Below are 24,565 nucleotides of genomic sequence, written 5' to 3' on the forward strand. Positions count from 1 at the left end.
TAGATATAATTTTATTAATTTTAACTTATGTGTGAGTGTTTCATCTGAATGTGTGCATACCATGTTTGCATTTGACATCCATGTAAGTAAGAAATTGTTTGGGATCCCCTGAACCTGGAGTTTTAGACAGCTCTGAGCCACCACGTGGGTCCTGAGAACAGAACCTGGGTCTCCTGGAAGAGCAATAAGTGCTCTTAACTGCTGGCTCTCTCTCTAGTCCCCTTTTCTTAATTTTACCATTTGTTAACAATTGAATAAAGCATTTAAGGATAAAAATTGTATTTTTCTTTATAATCTCACTACTGAATAATTATTACTTAACTGTATTCATAGATATCCTGCAGTGCTTCCATCTTTTTCTTGGAGAAACCAGAGGTACAAAGCATGGCTGTTGAAAGCCAGGAGTATTTTGCAGGAATTAAGGTATGTAGCTCTGAGTATGAGCTAGAAAGGTTATTTACTGTGATTTGCCTGTGATGATTCTTGGGCCTCTTCATTGGCTGAATCAGGAAGTCTTGACTGAATGAATAGTCAGCATCTTTGAAGAATAACTGAATAATTCTCATGTAGAACTAAGCTTGAATTCACATGTGAATGGCTGAATTTGGGGTGTTTCTTGGCCTACAATGGCATTGCATCCTAGTAAAATCAGAAACTGAAAACAGTGCAAGTCAAAAATGCATTTAATGCAACTAAGCTCCTGGCATTTTATCTTAGCAATAAGCACACTGTGGAGTGTTGGATATTCATGCTTTGTGGCCCATGGCTGATTGGGAGCTAGAGATGACAGCTACTACTTAGCATCATGAAAAGTATATTGTAGAATATTGCTAGTTTCAGGAAAGACAAAAATTCAAAGTATAATGTCTAATCACTGTGAAATTGTGCATGGGTCAATTTTGGATTATTTGTGAATGTAAACCTTCACATCAATCCATCACAGTTCACATACTTGTCGAAGGTGGGGCTAAAGAAATAGCTCAAGTCAGAATAAGTTAAAGACTCTATTTTCATAAATCATTCTACCAGATACTCCATTATGTATTATAATCATACTACTATTTGGCTATTGTGTACGTCTAAAGATAAGTAGCAGATGAAGGGCTAGCACCTGGGACTTAAAAAGAAATGACTCACAGTTCTGGACTTTATGGGTTTTTATAATTGTGCTAACTAAGCAACATAATACTTTTGGTTTCTGCTGGTCTCGCTGGATCCAAAGAGTGACGAGTAATTCCAACAGGTAAGCAGAAGTGACAGGAAATCATGATCAGTGAAAGGTACTAGGCAGTATTAAGAGGTGGAAACAGGAGAGCAACTCTGTGGGGGGTCTCACTCATGGAATTTGAGATTTCACTGGGTTCATTTCTTGTCCAAAGACAACATAGAAATTGGCCAATTGTAATGACAGGACTTAGGGATAGGATTAAAAACCTTTGTGGAGCTAAAGTCCATGTGCACTTGGACAAAGTCCAGGAAGACTAGGTTATATTGTCAGGAGAGCTAGTGGTAGGAGAGCAGGCAGAGCTCTGACCCCGGGAACACAGGAACATTTTGATCTGTGTTGGAATACATGTTACACAATGTCAGTGGTCAGTCACTGTTTCTTTTTTGTTGTTGTTGTTGTGTTCGTATTTTGTTTTTTGGGACAGGGTTTCTCTGTGGCTTTGGAGTATGTCCTGGAATTAGCTCTTGTAGACCAGGCTGGTCTCGAACTCACAGAGATCTGCCTGCAACTGCCTCCCAAGTGCTGAGATTAAAGGCGTGGGCCACTGTTCCTAATTAGAAACTGACAGAGAAATAGCACTAAGATGCAATTCTTTTGAGAGACAAACAAAAGAACTCTGCTGCCACACATGACTGCCCTGGGGATTGGAATGACTCTGGCTGTAGCAATACATCTCAGGAAATCTAACTTAGAAGGCAGAAACTCAGAAACAATCTGTGGAGTTAGTTATTGCAGGTGACAACATCATTTGGATCATGTATTCAGTAGTACATGCATTTCAATGGTGACATTAAGTCCTTGAAAATAACCAGGTTCTTCTCTGGTTGTGCCAATAAGCATCAGTAGATAAATGGGTTGTGGTGGGGGCAGGAGCACAGTCTCTCTTCCTCTATTCTCCAGAATTAATGAAACCAGCTTGGCCACAAGGCTGTCCAGTTTATGTTGAGGAAGTGATTGAGCCGAAACTCAGAGTGGTACTGGAACTCTTTGGATGCCACTGCATGTGGCTTCCTGTGGGGTACCCCTTTTGTATGGTAGAATATGTTTTATTCCCATTGGTTAATAAAAATAGCTGATTTGACCTGTAGCAACACATGATAGAGCCAGGCAGGCAATCCAAGCAGAGATACAGAAAGAGAAGGGCAGAGTTAGGACAAATGCCACCCTGCCATCACAGCAGCAAGAGCAAGATATGCTAGACCGCATTTAAAGCCACGAGTCACATCGCAATACAGAGATTAATACAAATGGGTTAATTTAAAAATAGGAGCAAGTTAGCAATGTCTGAGCATCAGGCCAAACAGTTTATAATTAATACTAAGATTCTGTGTGATTATTTGGGATTGTGTGGTTGGCACACAAAGCTCAGCTTCTATTTACAGTGGCATTTTTTTTACTGGTTTGATGTTAATTGGCTTTGTTTCTTTAAATAAAACTTAATGATTAAGTTATTAATAGCTCCATAAACAAAAGAGAATCTGTTGAGAAAAAGATGTTTTCAAAGTTGATCTTTAGAAATGCATTCTATATGAACATAACTTCTGTGTGTATTTTCTCATACTAGTTAAAACCTGAGGTGAGCACTATATCAGAAGATGGAAAGGAATACCAGCTGAGGGTAGAGAGTACAATTCCTATTGTTTGCTCTGAATTTGGTGAGCTTGGTCAAGGGTGCAAAATCTCATTAAAGCTGAGAACCACTGAACAAGGTAACACAATAAGTTCATTTTGGCTTGTTATATTTGAGATAACAACTGATCCTCGTTCTTCATGGACCACACTCAGATAATAAAATGTTTCATGCCTCTATCAAGCAATAGCTCAATTGTATTAATGATCTGATATATGGTTGAGCTGATAATTGTCAAAGCAGTTCATGTTTTTTGTTCCTGGACTCAAACATACTATTGAACCATCTTCTCTTTGTTATCATTGGTCATCTCTCCCCCCCTACTTCTTCATCATTGCTCATCCCCCTTCTCTCTGCCTCCTACTTATTCTTCTCTTTGCCTTGATTTCAGAGATGGGAAACCACCAGCACTTTACAGTGTTCCAAGAGTTCAAGTTTATGAAACACAGGTCTCATAATGAATTCTTCACACTTCTTTGCCCAGTGTAAGCTTCATATAGGTCCCTTTGTATGAATATTCCTTCATTTAAATGACTAATCACATGGACATTATGATGTATGGCCCTCACACCACAAACTTGGGAAATGAAATCATGGAATGAGCATAAGAGAACTGGCTAAGGAGTTTGTAGGTTTCCATTATTTTGTATGTGTGTGAAAAAAAATGTGTTTCCAGAAAAATAAAAAGGCAAACATTTTCCCCAGGATTTGAACTGAGAATTGTGTACCTTTATATGACCACTGTAATTTCATACCTAGAAAACCCATATGATTGAAAAGAAGACAACGTTAAGAACTCATTTCTTCCTTCTCAAATCTCAGGACAGCTTTTTCTGTCCCAAGTTGGGTTTGAAAATCTATTTCTTTATACCCACTCTGGTGGTCTGTTCTTTTTGTTTATGGGAAGAACAGAAATTATGAAAATGATCTCTACTTGTGTTGTTGTTTTTTGAGACAGGCTTTCTTTGTGTAGCTCTGGCTGTCCTTTAAATCACTTTGTAGACCATGCTGGGCTCGAAATCAGAGATCCTCCTGCCTCTGCCTCACGAGTGCTGGAATTAAAGGATTACACTGCCACTGCCCAGCTGCTATACTTTTTGAATTCTGTTTTCATTTTCTGTTACTGTTTCCTCTGCAAATTCTTTCCCTTTTCCTTGTCACCTCAGCAGAGGTCATTTTCAGTTTCTGAATGTATCCAGACACCTATGAGGAGAAATAAGATTATTACTCATGATCAGGAGCTACACATCATGTACTTACTGAATGGACTTATTCATACAACAGAACATGTGTACAGTTTATGTTGATGAAATCAAGGTATTAACATGTTCATGACTGTATCTTACCTGTGTTACTGTTTTGAATTTATCTAAATGCACATGTATTTATAACATCTTGAAAATAGTAGTGTGTATGTATACATACATGTATGTAAATATTTGAAACTAATAATTATATACAAAGATCACATGGATTCAATAGCTTCATTTTAATTTAGACACACATTACAACATATTTTTAAAATTACTTAAGTATAATATTTTAGTCTTAATGTTTCATATTAATCAAGTAACTACATTTGATTTGTATGTATCTGTAAAAACTTATTTTTTCCATAAGTAGGTAAAGAACACCTAGGTTTAAATTTGGCATTATCTTCCTGCAACGTGGACCTTCACCAGAATTCTTCTTGTGACAAAGGAATATGTAGCCATGCTGTTGTGTACTACACTGCTGTGACAGATTTTTCCCAGGATGGAGAAAGAATTACAGACATCACTGTGGAACCTATAGTCAGTGACGAGTTCCTGTGGAACAGATACATTCCAGACGGCATCCAGGTTGACTAGTCAGAAAAATAAACTTTATAACTTAATATTTTAAATAATATGTTTGTACTACATTTTTTATTTAAAAATTATTTGATGGAACTGAAGAGATTCATAAGGTTGCTCTCTTCTCTTCTATGCAGCCCAAATTTGCTTCCTAGCGCCATGTGGGGCAGTTAAAAAACTGCCTGTGATATCTCCTCTGGTCTCTATTGTCACCTGCTCACACTTGGCATATGTACATGTGTGTACATACAGCCTCATTACATAAATAAATACATTTTTTTTGTTTTTCGAGACAAGGTTTCTCTGTATTGTTTTGGAGGCTGTCCTGGAACTCACTCTGTAGACCAGGCTGGCCTGGAACTCACAGAGATCCACCTGCCTCTACCTCCAGAGTGCTGGGATTAAAGGCATGCACCACCAACACCCTGGCTAATAAAATTTTTAAATGACTTGATATTTTTATTTTTAAAATGATCTCATGTTAAGTAACTATAAAATATGAATTTGTTGAATATTAATTGCTAAATAATTTCCTGCATATGACGATCCAACAATCAATGTTAACTGTTAAACGTATCTGTATCTTTCTCTGAAGATAAAAGTCAAGGATGTCCCGTCTGCTTACTGCTATTCATTTACTGATCCACACATAATTACCTTTGATGGCAGGTAATGTCCTGAACTTTTTTCCTTTCGGTAGTCTTTATTTTCTTTAGTTTTGCTATTGTTGTTTGATTTTGAATGCCAGACCCTTTTATCATTTCTTTGTCTTTGTCAGTGATTTGTGCTTTCATTGGTTTGTTTCTAGATTTCAGTGTATTTGTGTTGAATAATTTTGCCTTATCTCCAGTCCTGGGTAAATAATGTGGACAACTAGTGAGCCTGAAATTTTGGATTACTATTACAAGTGAAGACGTAATGAAGATTTTTACAAATGTACATTATTGTTATTGCTTGGCCATCTTCTTATTTTTGATAATGAGTTAGTTATTTTTCACTAAGTATATTTACTGTGTTGTATGTTTATATAATAACAGAATAATCTTTGATATTTTTGTGAAATGATTAAACCAATTCATTAAAATTTATCTTAATACTAATTACCTTGATGACAAAAATATTCATTTAAAAATATTTTACCATGGAATCCTTTATGTTTATATCTAGAATTTAAGTAAAATGGCAAAAGCAGTAAAAAAGGAATCAAAATAATACTGGTTTTAATGTCTCAATAGAGAGATTTAAATTTGGTGACGCTGTTCCAGGGAACTTGTGAGATATTTTTAAGAAGAGAGACAACTCTTTGTCTAGTAAGAAACTTTCTTCATGATACCTGATATGTGTTTTAAACATACTGTAATAGTTGTGAGCAAAATGATTCATGAGTGAACAGTGGTAGAACCCGCCATTATGAATATCACAACACAGATTTCAATGAGTATTGAAAAGTTGTCAGCACTAATAACTTATGCAGAAATCTTTTATGGCTGCATTTGGAGACGTAACAGCCTCGGTGAGGAATCTCAAGGAAGCATAGTGTGATGTATGTCATCTGTGTTCATTCAGTGAGTTTAGTTGTGAAACATCCAGGTGACAAGTCCTGTTGTGAGTGCCGAGGGTAAAGCAGTGAATGAAGGCAATAACTCTCTGCCCTGCACAGAAGAAGATGGACAGACAGAAGCACAATTAACAACAACAGTAATAAAGCAGTGTTGGAAGTAAATGCATGCCAGGAAGAAAATTAAACAGGTCGAAAAGAAGGGAGGAAAGTAGAGTTCATGATTTATTGAAAGAGCCAGGTTATCAAGTGCCATTAATTAACGGGTCACATTGGACAATGGCTTGGTAAGGAAAACGGCCAAGCACATGTATACTCAACAAGCATGCTCTCCTTTAAGAAGGAAGCCTGATGGGTAGGCAAAGAGAGAGTTGTGGGAAAGAGCTAAGGTATCTATGGTCACTTTCAGTCATCCATGAACAAAAATCAATCTTCAGAGCCAATTCTCAGACAAAAGTACATTGACCACTTATACATACATATGAGAACTTTTTTATATTACATTTATATTGTTGTAATATTTTATCCTGATTATTAATGTAGTTGACTTTTGTTCATACTAGGGTGTATGATAACTTCAACACTGGGACATTTGTGCTTTATAAGAGTATGTCACGTGATTTCGAAATACATGTACGTCAGCGGGACTGCGGGAGCCTTCACTATCCTGTGTCGTGTAACTGTGGCTTCGTTGCCAAAGAAGAAGCTGACATAGTCACTTTTGATATGTGCAGTGGTCAATTGCATGAATCCTCACAATATTTATTTGTAAGGAACCAAGAGTCATCGTCAAGCAATATCAGAATAACTGAATCTTATTTAGGAAGAAAAATTACGGTATGTGGACAAAGTTTAACATTAAAAATAAATCTTTTATCATTTTGGATGAACTTCTGTTCATCATTACAAATTATGCACTATTATGTTTTGATATTAATTTGTTGAAGAATGTAGCACATGGAAGGTAACGGATGAGTATGGTTAAAACATTATATACATCTATGACAATATTTTACTCACTGGAATGAAAAAGGAAAAAAAATAGCTGTAAGTTCTCATATATTGGAAGAAAGCTTCTTTTTTTAACCTGCGGTTCAAAATGGAATACATTGCTAGCATATCTAAACTGTCCATTTATAATATATTATTGTTACAATTTTGTGGATTATTTACAAAACTATTTGGCAGTGTCTGATAAATGTATACAATAGACAAAATGACAATTAAGAATCAATATTCAAGAAGAACTAAGCAGTTTTCAAATGAATGCACTCTTATTCTCCATAAGTTGGTAGATATATGAAAGAGATAAAAAACTGTCAAGCGAAAGGCCCCAAAATTTTATATTATAAATATTTTTATCATTAATGTTTATAAAGATACTATTTCATGCCAGTGAGGAAAATATTTGTATCTTAAGATCATGCTCACCTTTTCATCTCTCAAAAAGTAAATTCTTGGTAAATATATTTGAAATTAAATAAAATTTAAATGTGTTATAATTTTATTACACTGAGTGAATAACAATTTGCAAACAAAACTTTATCTTTTTCTGTCATCTAAAACTAAAATGTTAACCAGAAATTAGAAAAACATTTCCTATGTATAAGACAGTAAGTATATAAAACATTTGTATATCTGATATATATATACACATACATTTCAGATATTTGTATACCATATATTATATATATAAATATATATGTATATATATATATATAAAATCAGTAGACAATTGTAATCCTAAATAACATCAAAAGGTACCAAGTGTTGTGGCACATACCTGCTATCCCACACTTTGGAAGCCAAGGCACAAGAATGGTGAGCTCAAGATAAACCTGGGTTCCATAGCGAGACTGTCTCATGAGAATAAATAAATAAAACAAAAACAATTTGCAGAGGAATAACACATCTACATGTAAAAATAATCAGCAAAACATTGAAATACTTTATTGGTAATTAAATAAATAAATAGTATTACCTTTCATATAATATTGGCAGGAGTAAAGATAATGGAAAACAATTAGTCTTTGTGAGGGACTCTATGTAGATGTCACCCCATCAAAATTTTCAACTCTTTGTTGTAGTGAAATGATTAAGGATGTAATCACCTTACATCCAGTGATGTTCATTGCATCTCTCCCTGTAAGGGGATGAGTTACAAGTCACTGTAGGAGAGTTTAATGAAAGCTGGATAAAATGAGACACATAGTAGAAAACATAGTTAAGAAAATGTGGGAGTGGGCATTTGTTGATTGTTAAGCAAAAGTACAGAATGTAGAATGTGGAATAATTTTAACTATCTTAATGAGTAGGAATGTAAAGTTTGAAAAGAAACTCCCATGATGAATACACACCATTATAAAGAGACAAGGGATATGTTTAAACTGAAAAACAAACACAGGTGATATGTCTTTAGTGCTTTTAGGAAGTCATTTTTCCAGTTATACTTCCAGATGACTGGTCACAGGATATTGTTGGGACCAAGAGCAGTGGCTCATAGTCACATGGCACAGGCTATTAGGGTCATTAATCTCTGCTTGCTCTGTCGCCACTTTCCCAGCAACCTGTATAACTTGACTATTGATTCTATTTGCCTACTGGCAGCAAAAGAATACTGGTTCTCTACAAGGAGTTGTGCTCTTCTCAAAACATGTTTATTAGGGTAAATTAATGACTTGGCAGTGCAGTTCTGTATTGTTTTACAGTTATCTGTAATGTGACTTTGTTAATCTTGCCTTTATTAGTTTTAACTGTTACATTCACATACAATATCACATTTTAATTTATTTTAATAAAAGTCACAGGCCATTTGTTTCAATGATGTGATCTGAAGGGATGGCTCTATAGTTAAGAGCACTGGCTGCTTTTCCAGAGGACACAGATTCAATTCCCAGGACCTACATAGCAGGTCACAACTGTCTGCAACTCCAGTCTCAGAGGATCTGACACCCTCTTTGCCTCTGAGGGTACCAGGCACACACACGGTACACAGACATACATGCTGGCAAAACATTCCTGTATGTAATAATAAAAATTTAAAAAATTGAAATTGTGACCAAATTTCAAGTCAACATAATGGAAAAAAGCATTGCTTTGAAATGCATTATTAAAGGAAAGTTTTCATGTAAGAAAATCAGTGTTTCATTCTTTGTATGTACGGAAAAATAACTTCCTTACATTTTATCGGGCATGCCTCTTAACATACTGAATTCAGCATCTTTCAGCCCAGTGTTGGTTTCTCTGCTTTCAGGTTTGGTTATCCTCTGGAGCGTTCATTCGTGCTGACCTCAGCAAGTGGGGTATGAGTATAACACTCAGGGTCCCTAGTTTAGACTACGGGAACACACTGGGGCTTTGTGGCACCTTTGACGAAAACCCGGAAAATGATTTCCATGACAAAAACGGAATCAAAATTGATGATGATGTCAACAACTATATTGCATTTATTAATGAGTGGAGGTGAGAATTAAGCTATTATTCATTTCTTGCTGTGCTACTATGAAGTTTATGTAGTGGTCACTCAACATTCTGCCTTTTCTACAAGATATTAATGGAGAATAATATTATTGTTCAAGTAACTATATGTTTTTCATCTGGAAGGCTTTTACCTGGAAGAAGCATGTTTGACAAGATACCAACTTCTCAACGATTTCTGGTGAAACCATCCTATTGTAGCTGCCTGTTGGGAACAGCCTCACAGCATCTGCTTTCTAACCATCTGGACAGCGAGTCTCACTTAGAAATGGCTTCCAGCTGCAAAGACCTCAAGCACATCCAATTCTCTTCCTTGATACCAGACCTAGATATCACCTCAAAATATATCAGTTCAGATGCTCTTCTTAGAAAAATAAGCACTCATGCAACCAAGGAAGAAAATAATTTGAATTTCTTACTTCAAGAAAAGTCCCACACAAACCTAACGAAACTGAAGTTAAATTTGCTGCATCCTGGGAATGAGACACAGAACCCACTGAAACATTTCAGTGATGAGAAGCACACACAGGACCAGGAGACAAGGAGGAAACCACAAAACAAATGGAAACGACAAAGCTGGAAGTCCTTTCTCCCCATGTTTGCTTTCCAGAGTCTCAGACAATCCAACCTGGAAGAGCTGTCTTACTTTTTCCCGGAGGACCTCACCGAGGACAGCCAGCAGGAGTTTGTCCCATCATGGCCCACGCCTTCCGGCCTCACTGAACCGAGCGTCTTGGCTCTTTGCCAGCAGACCCTATTCAACTCCAGCATCGGGAGGCTCTGTCTTCCCTTTCTTGGTAGTACTCTAAACCATGTTATGGGCATGTGCGTGAAGGATGTTCTGCTAAAGGACGACGTGAGGTGGGCAGAGGCAGGAGTGGCCTTGTTAGAGAATGAATGTGAGAGAAGGGTTTTAGAGGAAGGAAAATACAACATAGAAGAATACAGGAAGTCAATAGGAGGCATTCTCGAAGTATTAAAATGTCCCGATCTATGCAGCGGCCATGGGCATTGTATGGACTGGGGCTGTGCCTGTTTCCCAGGCTACCGTTCCTATGACTGCAGTGACTCATATGGTACGCAAATGTTCTGAAACTTTGATATTGAGGATGGCATCTGATTATGGAAATGTCTTTGTCCATAGTATTAATTAGGTCTATAGTGAAAAGTATATCAGTTAATGTTTTAATGACTTCCTGCAAATGTTTCATCTTATCCAAAGTCAATGCAGACGTCCCTGTAACTGCACCCTGCCATTTGATGGCCTCTTTCTGACAACTGTTAACCCTTTCCAGCTGCTTTCTGCTCTGTTGCTGTTCCTTGAAACTGCCAAGCCCAGCAGACACAAGGTCTTTGCACACAGCTTGTGCACCTGTCTGCAGGGAATAACCTTTTTCCTAGACCTCATATTTACTATACCTTAAGCACTATTTTATGTTATTCAACTCATTTACTTAAAATTGTTTTTCTTAAAGTCTATTTTTGGGAGCTCTTGTCCCCAAAATAGTAGTTTTTCTCATGTAACCCCATTTTTATTTTTTTTATTTTATTACATTTTTTAAAATTGGAAACACGCTTGCTTCACATGTCAGTCCCAGCCCCGTCTCCCTCCCCTCCTCCCTTACCACACTGCCAGCTCCCCAGTCCCCCACCTGATCACCACTCCCTTCTAGGGATCTCCAGAGTCTGTCATTTCATTCAGGGAAGGGCTTAGGCCTTCCCCCAAGACTCTGGGCTGAGAGAGCATCCCTCTTTGTGGTATGGACACCCAAAGTCCGTTTGTATGCCAGGGATAAATACTGATCTACTGCCCAGGGACCCATAGATTGTCCAGGCATCCTCACTGACACCCACATTCAGGGGGACTGGATCAGTCCCATGCTGGCCTCCCATCTATCAGCCTGGGTCCCAAGAGCTCCCCGTTGTGCAGGTCAGCTGTTTCTCTGGGTTTCACCAGCCCAGTCTTGACCCCTTTGCTCATCACTCCTCCCTCTTTGTCACTGGGTTCCAGGGATTCAGGTCAATGTTTAGCTGTGGGATTGAAGGCTGGCAATTCCCCAATGCATGTTTAAAATCCATATATGAGTATGTGCATACCATGTTTGTCCTTTTGTGACCCCATTTTTAAATCTCCTATAATATAGTTAATATGAAATTTCTGCACATTACTAAAAATACATATACATTTTATGTTTTTCCCCTTTTGAAATAATCTTTGTCCTTCCCTGATAAAATTTAAGTTATATGAGGGATTCCTTTTCTTTATTCATGCGCTTCATGTAGTGACTATGTGTAACTATATCAGTCAATAGACATGTGTTACAAATGTGACAGAAGAAAACTAATATACTGTTTTTCATGAGGATTTTGAGAATTCTGAGTACATATGCTTACAATTTGTCCCCTAAGGTTATCCATTAGATTCGCTTAGGTTTTGCCAGGACTTAAGCAGACCACTGAATTGTTTCATGTGCACACATCCATTTTAACAAGCAGCGCTCTCTGAGACAGGTGAGATGTGTTCCCTAAGCCCACAGCCAGAAAAAGAGCCACATGAAAGTCAATTAACTCTGAGTGCTAAGAGAGGCATTCCCTGCCAGTGACTAATAAACTCATAGTTATGATCATCGAACAACAAAAAATGTGAATGATCCTGGAATAGGTGTGTATATACACCTCAATATGTTTTCTACTGCTAAAATAATTTTTGAAATGTTAATATTGTACCGCTAACTAAACGATTTTATTAAAACAACATATTTTACCTGTACTCATCTATTTGGAAGAAACCAATGGGACAAAACCAACAGATCTATTTTATGATAGTAGCAATTTGTTAACATCCACCCTTAATTGATAACAAATATTACTGAAACAGTGAAATGTGTGTTTAAGAGTTATTGATTACAACAATGTTTTCCTTTTGATGGCTAACAATACCTCTTTAAAAGCAAGATTGTTAAATGTTTAATTGATTAGTTACTATAGGTAAAATTTGAGTATATTTTTAAATGTTACTTGACCTATGCTTTTAATTTAGACCTTCAAAATAATTATGCAGTGTTTTTTAAATGTAATTCACAAAATACGTGCTGTTTAACTATCATTTTCTTTCCTAAAGACACAGGTCCTGAAATCACAGAGCTTGAGAATGCTGGATTCTGTGATATTCAGAAACAGAATTGTGTTACCGTGAGAGTTTTTGGACAAGGCTTCAAAGAATCACCGTCCATCAAGTGTGAAGTTACTAACCTGGAGGTATGTTAAGCACAGGCTACTCATACAGTGTTTAAAATAATCTAGTTGATGATTTCTTTAGGTTCATTTTGTCTACCAGATACCAGCAGTATCTCAGGGCGTCTGACCCACTAAAACTTACAAGAAAATGGCTAAACATTTTCTTCACGAAAGGTACCCTGTGAACTTTACTAAGTATTTCATATCATTTTTTTGTGTGTGTGAGAAACTGAGTCCCGATTTTCAGTCATTAATACAAACTAAAAGAATATCAAACTTGTTGTATGGAACCATCTCCCTTTCTTGAGTTGTAAAGCACAATGAATGGCAATGTTTTTAGCCAAGGTATCTGGCAGGGAGTGTGGGAGACAGAGATCCCTGAAAATGCCCTTCCAAAGTAGCAGTGGGGATGATTGTGCTCACTGTTCACACTTCCCTCACTGAGGGTTGCAGACTTTAAAATCTCCCAGTCCATCCCCCATCAGTTATTTGTTTCTCAAGGTTACAAAAGCAGAGCATAGTTCAGTTTGACTGTGAGTACATCCAGTTATGCATTGTGTGTGTGTGTGTGTGTGTGTGTGTGTGTGTGTAAACTATATGATCTTCCTTTTCTTTATGCAAGTAAAATATTTATTGCAAGGACACTTTTTAAATTTGGGTGTTAACTTGAAACAGTGGGAAACTTAAAGCAGTCAATCATATTTTTTAATTCTTATCTCTAAGTTGATGAAGTGAAGTGTGAATCTGATACTGAGAATTTGCTGAAGGAAATAATTGTTGCATATATTTTACTCATATAGTTATGCATAAGTATGCTCAATGCATTATGTTATGCACCAAGCCTCTAGGGTTTCAGTATCAATGGAGTAGATTCGTGACTCAGCAGATTTGTTAATATGAGTTCATGATAGTAGTAAATGATTAAACAGAAGAGGGTTTTACAAATTTATATTCTCTTGGAAAGTATATTTTGTACTTAGTTTTAGATGCTTTTAGGGGTTGTGATTTTTACTTATCTCCCTTCCAAACATCTGACATGGAATTTTGGAATCCCCTAAACATTATAGTGACTTATGGGAAAATGAAAGGGGTAAACTTGGTTGCCAGACCCAAGAGTGACCTACGTAACAAATATTTATGTTATACAGAAGTTCAATGAGTCTCTGCGATCCCTAATCTTAAAAAATTGAAACATAGCTTCCCTCTCCTCTTATATCCAACCTCTCCTATGTGCCCCTCACTGCTTCTTCTCAAATCATGGTCTCTTATTTTTTAATTACTATCATTACATATCAATCAAATAAGAGTGCATTTAATGTTGCCTGAATATATATGTTTATAAGGCTGTCCACTTGGTACTGGGAAAACCAATCGCCTAGGTCTAATTTTAACACCTAAACATAAAACATAAAACTGGACTTTAATTGCTTCTTGATTCACTCTTTATGAAGCATAATTTGGCACAATTTTAATAGTCTTTCGAGATTTTTTGAGAGCCCTAGGTTTCATTTGGATGAATGGTACTATGTTTCAATTAAGCTAACGTCTTCTCCTAATTTCATTATTTATTACAGGCTAGTTATTATTTGAAAATGCTCTCAATGGATAGAGCATGCACACATGTCTTTCTGTCATCTTCTACCATCTATCATCTCTCTGTCTGTCTGTCTGTCTGTCATTTATGTATCTATGTTTCTGTCATCTACCTGCAGCATCTTCATCTCTCTACTTGCCATTTATCTAATCTGCCATCTTTAAAAGCTGATAACGATGTCTCTGATTCTAATGGAATGTCAGTGTTCACTCTCGTCTCCTTTCCTTATCTGTCTCACTTCTCTTCACAAGTGAAAAACAGTTCTCATCATTCACAATATATAAATGAATTTGTCATTTTGTATATACATATAAATTAATTAACATATATTAATTTTAGATATTTTATCCTCTACCTTTGAAAAGCAAATTTACAAAAAGACATAATTATATAACATCAAGTGATTTTCCCAAAATGATGCACTCTATTTTCTTTGCCTTCCTGTTCACAGAAGTTACTTATTTCATTGTAATACAATTAGTTTAAATATTTGTATTTCTCTTTGAGTTTCCTACACATTCTAGTTTATTTACATGAAAAATTATTTAGAGAATATCTGAAGCAGTATCATAATTCTAATAGTTGGATCTGTCTGAAAGATGTTTACAGAGAATTGTTCATTTCTTCCCTGTCACTCATTTTTTCCCATTGTCCTTTATTGTTCTGAGTAATGGGTTCCCATTACCTCTAATTTTTATACTCTTTTCTCCACATCCTTATCTGTGTGCCCACTGTAAGTTTCTGGTTAGCCCTCACTATATTTCTTTTGTACAAATAAAAACTTCCTATGTTATTTAAAGAATAGAATATCACTGCTTACAGCTCTTTTCTACTGTTAGAGTAATAATTTTACACAATTCTTAGTCTAGAAATAAGCCATTTGATCCATCCTTTCATTCTTTCCACAAAAAGCCAAGTCAGCATTTAAGCTGCTGATGCATAGGATCAAGTCCAACCAGCAACCCTGTGAACAGAGGGCTTTCTAAACTAGGTCTTGTCCCCTTCTGTGGGCAGCTTAAACCTCCCCTTATCCTCTTCTTGCTGTACTACAGATCATGATGGTTTTTACCTCCTTGTTTTTCACATACTGATCTCCCCAGCTACATTGAATTCCTCTCTTCATCCTCCAGGAAGAGAGAAGTATAACCCCCTCCTCTGAAGACTGCTTGACTAGATTAGATTAGATTTGGGCTTTTGTGTTACACCTTATCTCAATCTCAGTTATCAAAACAAAATGATATACTCTGTAGCTTTCCTGTTGTGTTTTCCCTCATAAGATTACCAGTTCAAGTATGTGTATGTATATAAGTCTAGACAAATGGAATTGGATAGATATGGCTTACATATGATACACATGTATGAAATTCTCAAAAATTAAAATACTTAACTTAAAAATATCTTCAGCACACAATAAGCACTCACAAAATATTGAATATAAAGAAGGTGGAACTATATTCATCACTTGGGGTCTCCTTTTTCATAGAGGGATAGAACTCTTATCTTAAGGATGAATAATTGCCTGCAGTCTGATTTCTCACAGGAAATAAAGTGACCTTACATCCCTTAAGCATGGCTATAATGAGAGCCTTGAAACATTCCTGTCATTCCTTCTCTGCTAAAGGAATCCACTGACATATTTGCTATAAAAGACTTCTCCTCTATGACTATAGATATCTGCAGAACTTCAGGCTGTTAATCACCAAGTCTTCAAGATAGGTAGACTCTATACCACACAAACTGGAGAGATGTCTCTCTCTGTCCTTCCCCTCTCCTGCTGACCTAAAATGCTGAGGCACTATCAAGTTGTGTGACCAATGCTACATGTTTAAAAATCTTTGTGCAATCAAAATGTGGTTTTATAAATGTGAATTCAAATGTTGTCAACAAACTATGTCATTCTAGTTTTCAATATAGCTGTCAGTGCTCAGAAAATTATTCTGCCTCTTCCTCTTCACACACCAAGACATTTTACAGTCCATAAAATAATATACAACATGTATTTTATCCCATTGGCATTAAGTAGGAGAAACTGGCTAGAATTCACTCAAATGACATAAACTAGATTAAGCAAAAAGAGACATTTTACTGAAGATAGTACATTTTTTAGAGACTTGAAGAAAAGAATGTTGCTGAATCCTCAGGGGAAAAATCTTTAACTTCGGACTTGGACACCACAAAAAATTAGTGTATGAAAATTTATATAAATGCACATCTAGTTTTAGTCCTACTTTTTTTGTAGGCTTCATTTTAACATTACTAAAGCTAAAATATCTCAAATAGTTCAAGCACTGACCTGTCTTAGTTATTCCTCTGGACCAGTCAATGGTAATATAAGAGCATAAACCCTCAGTAGGTACCAACTGGAAATATGGTCCAAGGAGATGAATTTAGGAAATTTTGGAGAAGAAACTCTTACATGAAAAATTAATCTACCATGTTCCAACTACATACTCCATTGCTTTTCCTCTTGCTTTGAAATCCATTGTTTGGTGAATAATTATATATGAACAACCTTGGCAACTTTTAAGGGTTGAACCTGTAAGTAATGCATGCTTTGAGAGGTTTATTTATTACCAAATTATAATGTATATTTCTTATTATTTTGAATAAAACTTACTTTCAATGTGATTTTTTCTAATTATTTATCCCATAGTATGGGATATACGTTTTAATATTTCAATGTTGACTATATGTAATTTACTAACAAAAATATATCCACAATTTAGGAGTAGTTAATTGACTTTTCATTATACCTTCAGTATAATGGTAGTAAATGGGTACCTGGAGAAAGTCTGTACACACAGACAGTCTTTCAAGACAGTGGAATTGTTGATTGTCAACTGCCAACAGATATCCAGCATTCTGATACCACGGATCTGATGGGGGAGAAATCCTTTGCAAAGTTGCAATTAAAGGTAACAAGTAAAAGATATCATTTAATGCATAAATAAAATTTCATAGTAAATTGATGAGGCAATGTTTACAAGAAATAATCATATTGTAAAACTATATCTCACAGGTATCTAATGATGGCTATGCATTCAGTAATCCCAAGATAATGACTATATATGATGGTGCTTGTCAAGTTTGTGGTCCCAGTGAAATTGACTCATGCATTATGAAGGTATGCATCTCATTTTCATAGCATATATTACATATATTCAATGTCTTTGGCATATTATTGTACTTTTCCAACCTTATGCTAGAATGACATGGACAAATTCTTACCTCACATTTCTGTTAGTCTAATTAAAATTAATCATTTTTTGTGACTCTTGTTAAAGTGGAAGAATATTTTCTCTCTGAAACACTAAAGGAGTAGCTTGAGAAAATAGCAGATAGCTGTAATTCTCTCACTTGGGAGATGGAGTCAGGAAGATCAGAAGTTTAAGGTTGTCCCATCATAGAGGAAAGCCTGAACTATATGAGACTCAGCCCCTCTTCTCTGTACTCCTCCCAAAGAATTAGAGAAGGAAAATAATATTGAATCATTCATTAGTGTGGTCTTATGTACATTGTTTCTCCTGTATAAATAATATTTTTTCATTACGTTTTGTCTTTGTGATTAACTAGTCCTTTCTGTAGCAAATGGCTAGTATTAAAAATGGGTTAATAAAATTTATCTAATGCTTTTACTATAAGTTGTAGTTTTGTCTGTTTTTGCTATTTTCTTTGGTTACCTAGAGGGCTTTGTCACATGAAAATTGATTACTTACATGGTAAATACTGTGGACCTAATATCATTCGACTCCTCTAAACCGAACAACATAAAACTAGTATCAATACATGTGAAAAAACAGTTTGTACTCTTTATTTTTTTCTTGAGATAAGCATTCAGATTATATCAACAAGAAATTTTAGTTGTAGAAAGTGATTTGTTTTTATTTTATTTGGAATATTTTGCTTCTGATTATTTAAATTCACTGTCAATGATGATTTCCAAGGTTGTCATGTCCTCTCAGCTATTTGTTCTGTCTTGTAGAGTTGTAAATGGTATCAATAGATTTGTTACGAAACAAGCAATAATGATAAATAGATGTGAATCTTTTGAGGAAGTTAAGGGACTATTGCACTCCACTGCTTTCTCTTTGTGGCAGCATCACTTTCAGGGATGTGTTGTAACTGTATCTACTATGCAGTGAAGATAATTATGCCATGAATCTGGGATAGGAGTGGAATTAAAGGACAGAGTAGGAGACAAAGGGAAACGGAAGGTAACTATAAATTAATGTCATTCTTTCAGATGTACAGAAAAATGCCATTTTTATTAATAAACCACTGCCAGGAGGAGCTGTCAGACAAAAATGTTGGCTGTACTTGCTGCTATTCATGAGCCATGTAATAGTATCTCACGGCTTACCTTCATTTTTTTTATTCCTCCAATTAATAAGTTCTATTGAGTTTTACATATTACGAATAATTTGTTTTCAAAGAGGTATTCATGTTGAGTTTATGAAACTCTTTCCAAATCCAAGTATATATGCTGCTCTTTCTGTTTCTAGCTTCTGTGTATTAGGCATAGGATTTCTTATTGATAATTTCTTTTTTCAAATTCCACTAGGATAATATTTGTGTTATTGATGGTTTCTGCTACACTGAAGGGGATAAAAAGGCTACCAGCTCTTGTTTGATTTGTAGACCCCAAATATCAAACTCTACTTGGTCATTTTTAGACAGTAAGTCTTCTTTGCTAATTCAACCATTTCTTATACCAAAGTTTTAAGGTAATTTTAAGCTGTAACTGATACTGGTGTATTTCAGATGGATGAACAACATATTTAATTCAGGATCTTTCATTACTTTATAAATTTCCTTGCTTTAAGAAAACAAAAGACAAGAACATGGTTTTATACATGATCCCTAACACCAAATAACATTTTGGTTAACAGTAGGCTTTGCATGTGTTTATATTACCAAATAATATCATAGCTGTCTTAATTTGTGACTATGCACTACATGATAACATGATAAAAATGATTAACAACATATTTCTTAGAATTTATTGTAATGTTAAGTGATACATGTATATGTAATTTTTATTATCATACTGTAATAGATTAAAGATATATATTTAACATTTAATAATGAAACAGTATTTGGATTGCTCATGGAAGAAAGAAAAGGGAATTCTTAATTTACGCCATTTTCGAAGTCTAGCTTCACTTTGTTCTATTTTATGACAAAGAATTTAGGTATTTCAGCTCCAACAGACATGAATATGCCATTTGTTGTTTAAAGTGTTTAGACTCAGTACTCTATAAAGTGCTTTTCAACACTCTTCTTCTATGATTCTATCAATATAATCCCGTGTACAGATAAATTTAGGATACAGTGTTCCATTTAAATAATAGCACAAATTGTGGTCACATGGACATAATTTCACTTTCCCAAGTACTATGGTAATTTTATATGAGTGCCTTATTTCTTTCCTCCTGTGGTGATCAGGTGTTATTAGCCACATGGATTAGTAAAGAAGATACAGCAAGACATGATTCTCAGAGACTATATAACTTTTTATAAGCAATAAAACTTTATATTTAACAACAGTTTATGATCTCATAAATATCATTGAGTATGTAAACTCTGTTGCTTTGGTAGATAACATCATATTTACTACTTAAGATCAAGATTTACAGAATATTAGCCAAAGCCAACGAAAATTAGAGGAAATACTGGTGAAAGAGATAAAGAAAATGGAGACTACCTTCTGAGTTGGAGTCTGTCTTTTTTTTTCTAATTTTACATTTATTGTGAATTTTTTTATTTATCATTTTTTATTTTAATTTTAAATAGCTTGTTTTACATGTCAATCCCAGTTCCCTCTCCCTCCCCTCCTCCCACACTCCCCTTCCCCCCCACCCTCCCACCCTATTGCCAAATCCTTCCACATAGGGGATATCTAGAGTCTGTCACTTCACTCTGGGTAGGGTCCAGGCACTCCCCTAAGAGTCCAGACTGAGAGAGCATCCCTCTTTGTGCTATAGGCACACGATGACTGTTTGTAATCCAGGGATAGACACTGATCCACAACTCAGGGCCCCATAGGTTGCCCAGGCCTTCTCGCTGACACTCACATTTGGGGGTTCCAGATCAGTCCCATACTGGCCTCCCCACTGTCGGTCTGGGGTCCAAGAGCTCTCCACTGTTCAGATCAGCTGTCTCTGCTGGTTTTGCCAGCCCAATCTTTGCCAATTTGCTCATCACTCCTCTCTCTCTTTCACTGGGTTCCTTGGGTTCAGTTCAGTGATTAATTGTGTGTTTGCCTCTGCTTCCATCAGTCACAGGATGGAGGCTCCCGGATGGTTATAGACATCAAGTTCATTATCAGGAATGGGCATTCGAGGTGGTCTCTCCACTATTGATTAGCTTGCCAATTGGTGTTATCCCTTTAGATCACTCGAGGTCACTCTGGTGCCTGATCTGTATTCGATCCTATGATTCCCTCTTCCCCCTATTCTACCCGCACCCCCTCAACTTCCTGTTCCCCCATGACCAACTCTCTTCCTCTTCACCCCCTCTCTTCTTCCCAGGTCCCACTCCCCCCCACCCCTCGCTGTGTTCCCCATCCATTCAGAGGATCTTGTCTCCATCCTCTTCTCTTGGGTACTATGCATATATGCATATCTTTTAGGTTCTTTCCTGTTTCCCAGACTCTCTATCAGTGGAAGTGCAGACTGGCACTATCCTGATCCATGTCTAAAATCCATATATGAGTGAGTACATACCATGTTTGTCTTTTTGTGACTGGGTTACCTCACTCAGGATGGTTTCTTCCAGTGCTATCCATTTCCCTGCGAATTTCAAGATTCCATTGTTTTTTCTGCTGAGTAATAGTCCATTGTGTAAATGTACCACATTTTCTCTATCCACTCTTCAGTTGAGGGGCATCTAGGTTGCTTCCAGGTTCTGGCTATTACAAATAATGCTGCTATGAACATAGTGGAGCAGATGCCCTTGTTGTATGAACTTGCCTCATTTGGATATATGCCTAAGAGTGGAATTGCTGGGTCTAGTGGTATATTAATTCCCATTTTCCTGAGGAATCTCCATACTGATTTCCAAAGAGGCTGTATGAGTTGGCACTCCCACCAGCAGTGGAGGAGTGTTCCTCTCTCTCCACATCCTCTCCAGCATAAATTGTCTTCGGTGTTTTTGATTTTAACCATTCTGACAGGAGTAAGATGGTATCTCAGAGTTGTTTTGATTTGCATTTCCCTGATGGCTAAGGATGTTGAGCACTTTCTTAAGTGTCTCTTGGCCATTTTAGACTCCTCTCTTGAGAATTCTCTATTTAGTTCTGTACCCCACCTTTTAATTGGATCCTTTGGTGTTTTGGAGACTTGTTTCTTGAGTTCTTTGTAAATTTTGGAGATTAGCCCTCTGTCAGATGTAGGGTTAGTGAATATCTTTTCCCATTCTGTGGCCTGCCTTTTTGTCTTTTTGACTGTGTCCTTTGCATTAGAGAAGCTTTTTAGTTTCAGAAGGTCCCATTTGTTAATTGTCGATCTCAGTGCCTGTGCCACTGTTGTTATGTTTAGGAAGTGGTCTCCTGTACCAACTCGTTGAATAGTATCTCCCACTTTCTCTCCTAAAAGTTTCAGTGTGGCTGGATTTATGTTGAGATCTTTGATCCATTTGGACTTAAGTTTTGTGCAAGGCAATAAACATGGATCTATCTGCAGTCTTCTGCATACCAGTACCCAGTTATGCCAGCACCATTTGTTGAAGATGCTTTCTTTTTTCCATTGTACAGTTTTAGCTTCTTTGTCAAAATCAAGTGTTCATAGGTGTGTGGGTTAAAATTAGGGCTTTCGATTCGGTTCCCTTGGTCTACCTGCCTATTTTAGTGCCAATACCAAGCTGTTTTCAGGACTATGCTCTATAATAGAGCTTGAAGTCAGGTATGGTGATGCCTCCTGAAGTTCCTTTATTGTATAGGGTTGTTTTGGCTATCCTGGGCCTTTTGTTTTTCCATATAAAGTTGATTAATGTTCTTTCCAGGTCCTTGAAGAATTGTGATGGAATTTTGATAGGGATTGCCTTGAATCTGTAGACTGCTTTTGGCAAGATTGCCATTTTTATTATGTTGATCCTACCAATCCAAGAGCATGGGAGATCTTTCCATTTTCTGGTATCTTCTTTGATTTCTTTCTTTAAGGACACAAAGTTCTTGATATACAGGTCTTTCACTTCCTTGGTTAACATTATCCCCAGATATTTGATGCTGTTTTTGGCTATTGTAAAGGGTGATGTTTCTCTGATTTCTTTCTCAGTCACTTCATCATCTGTATATAATAGGGCCACTGATTTTTTTGAGTTTACCTTGTATCCTGCCACATTGCTGAAGGTGTTTATCAGCTCTAGGAGTATCCTTGTGGAGTTTTTTGGGTCACTTATGTAAACTATCATATCATCTGCAAATAGTGAAAATTTGACTTCTTCTTTTCCTATTTGTATCCCCTTTATCTCCTTTTGTTGTCTTATTGCTGTAGCTAGAACTTCCAGTACAATATTGAAGAGATATGGAGTGAGTGGACAGCCTTGTCTTGTTCCTGATTTTAGAGGAATTGCTTTGAGTTTCTCTCCATTTAGTTTGATGTTAGCTGTTGGTTTACTGTATATTGCTTTTATTATATTCAGGTACATTCCTGTTATCCCTGATCTCTCTAGGACCTTTATCATGAAGGGGTGCTGGATTGTCTTTTAAGGACTATAGTATGACAGATTTGTAAATAAGCCATAGTGTTCAGTGGTATATGGGATCTTAAAATAAACCTCCTGTGGAGGATGAGAGTAATAAGATCAATAGTGAAGGTGCTTTTGAAAGTACACAGTGATAGACAGGGAGCCGTAACTGGGGTCTCTTGGCATCAGTGCGTCCCATGCACACATAATGCGCTTGCAACCCAGACACGATAGTGAGGTTGGTTTTCTTACTTATGTTTAGCTAGCAGGTGAGGGATGTACAATATGCTTTCTGCATATAAAGGGAACACTCCATATTCCTGACACAGCTTCACTAGGGAGTGAGCTTGGCCACTGGAAGAGACTGGGAGGAACAGGAGTTTGGTCTGACTCTTCACTCCCAATTGTTACAAGTGGGGAATTATGTAGACTAGAGAAACCTTAAGGATTCGGATGGAGGGTGTAGTCACAGGAAGCAATGGGAGAAAGTGAGCTGTAAGAGCAACTGCACACAGATAGAGAGTCTAAGTGTGCCCAGGATCCCCAGGCAGTGGAAAGGTCAACACGAAGTTATATAACACAAAGGAGGAGTGTTTCCAACCCAAAGAGTGGAAAGCTACTTGTATGTTTTATGCAGTACACAAAGTCTTTACAGATTTGCTTGGCAAAACAGACCCTGAACCTGCCAGTTATGTTTACATTTACACAGAATGGAATAATATTTAAATAACAACAACAACAACAAAGCAATTAATAGAACTTTAAGCAGTTAAGTCCTTACTAAACTCTTGTCCCTATTGGAGCCATCAGAATCATACTTCTCTATCTTCCTGCTTTCTCCATTACAGATAACCAGCCTCCCATGATTCAAGCACTGCAAAATAAATTACAGACATTTTATGGAGAAGACTTTGAATACCAGCTCATGGCCTGGGATCTGGAAGGCTCTGAAATAAATTTTACATTGGATTCTGGTCCTGATGGAGCAGGCGTTTCCTCTGGAGGACTTCTTACGTGGAAAACAGAGTCACTGACTCCTCAGAGATTCATTCTCCGTCTTAGGGATGACTGTGAGACTGAAACTACAGTCACATTGGAGGTCATAGTTATGACTTTATACATGTCACTGGATCTTTTATAAATACAACCACTTTATTTTAAATCTAAGCACAAGACATAGTCTTAATATCAGAGAGCAATGACGTCACTCAGTGTTGCATGTCCGACTGTTGCTTGTAGCAGCATAGCACCTTAGAGAGATTCTTAATCATGGGTCTAAACTGATAGCTGACATTGTACTCTGTACTTGATAGACAAGGGT

At 36.6% G+C, this 24,565-nt stretch overlaps 1 protein-coding gene across 2 annotated transcripts in view; it reads left to right on the forward strand.

Moving 5' to 3' along the window:
- Vwde (von Willebrand factor D and EGF domains) overlaps positions 1-24,565 on the forward strand; it is a 72,982-nt gene that overhangs the window by 21,358 nt on the left and 27,059 nt on the right. For both annotated transcript variants that reach the window (XM_013121139.3, XM_040728664.1), the window contains exons 6-17: positions 334-423; positions 2,793-2,937; positions 4,482-4,699; positions 5,289-5,362; positions 6,815-7,088; positions 9,505-9,713; positions 9,855-10,804; positions 12,850-12,986; positions 17,319-17,474; positions 17,579-17,683; positions 19,121-19,235; positions 24,093-24,343. In XM_013121139.3, coding sequence (XP_012976593.2) covers positions 334-423; positions 2,793-2,937; positions 4,482-4,699; positions 5,289-5,362; positions 6,815-7,088; positions 9,505-9,713; positions 9,855-10,804; positions 12,850-12,986; positions 17,319-17,474; positions 17,579-17,683; positions 19,121-19,235; positions 24,093-24,343 — 2,724 coding nt within the window. The remainder of the gene's footprint in view (positions 1-333; positions 424-2,792; positions 2,938-4,481; positions 4,700-5,288; positions 5,363-6,814; positions 7,089-9,504; positions 9,714-9,854; positions 10,805-12,849; positions 12,987-17,318; positions 17,475-17,578; positions 17,684-19,120; positions 19,236-24,092; positions 24,344-24,565) is intronic.

Source organism: Mesocricetus auratus, unplaced genomic scaffold (genome assembly GCF_017639785.1).
Source record: "Mesocricetus auratus isolate SY011 unplaced genomic scaffold, BCM_Maur_2.0 Super-Scaffold_100019, whole genome shotgun sequence".
NCBI lineage: Eukaryota > Metazoa > Chordata > Mammalia > Rodentia > Cricetidae > Mesocricetus > Mesocricetus auratus.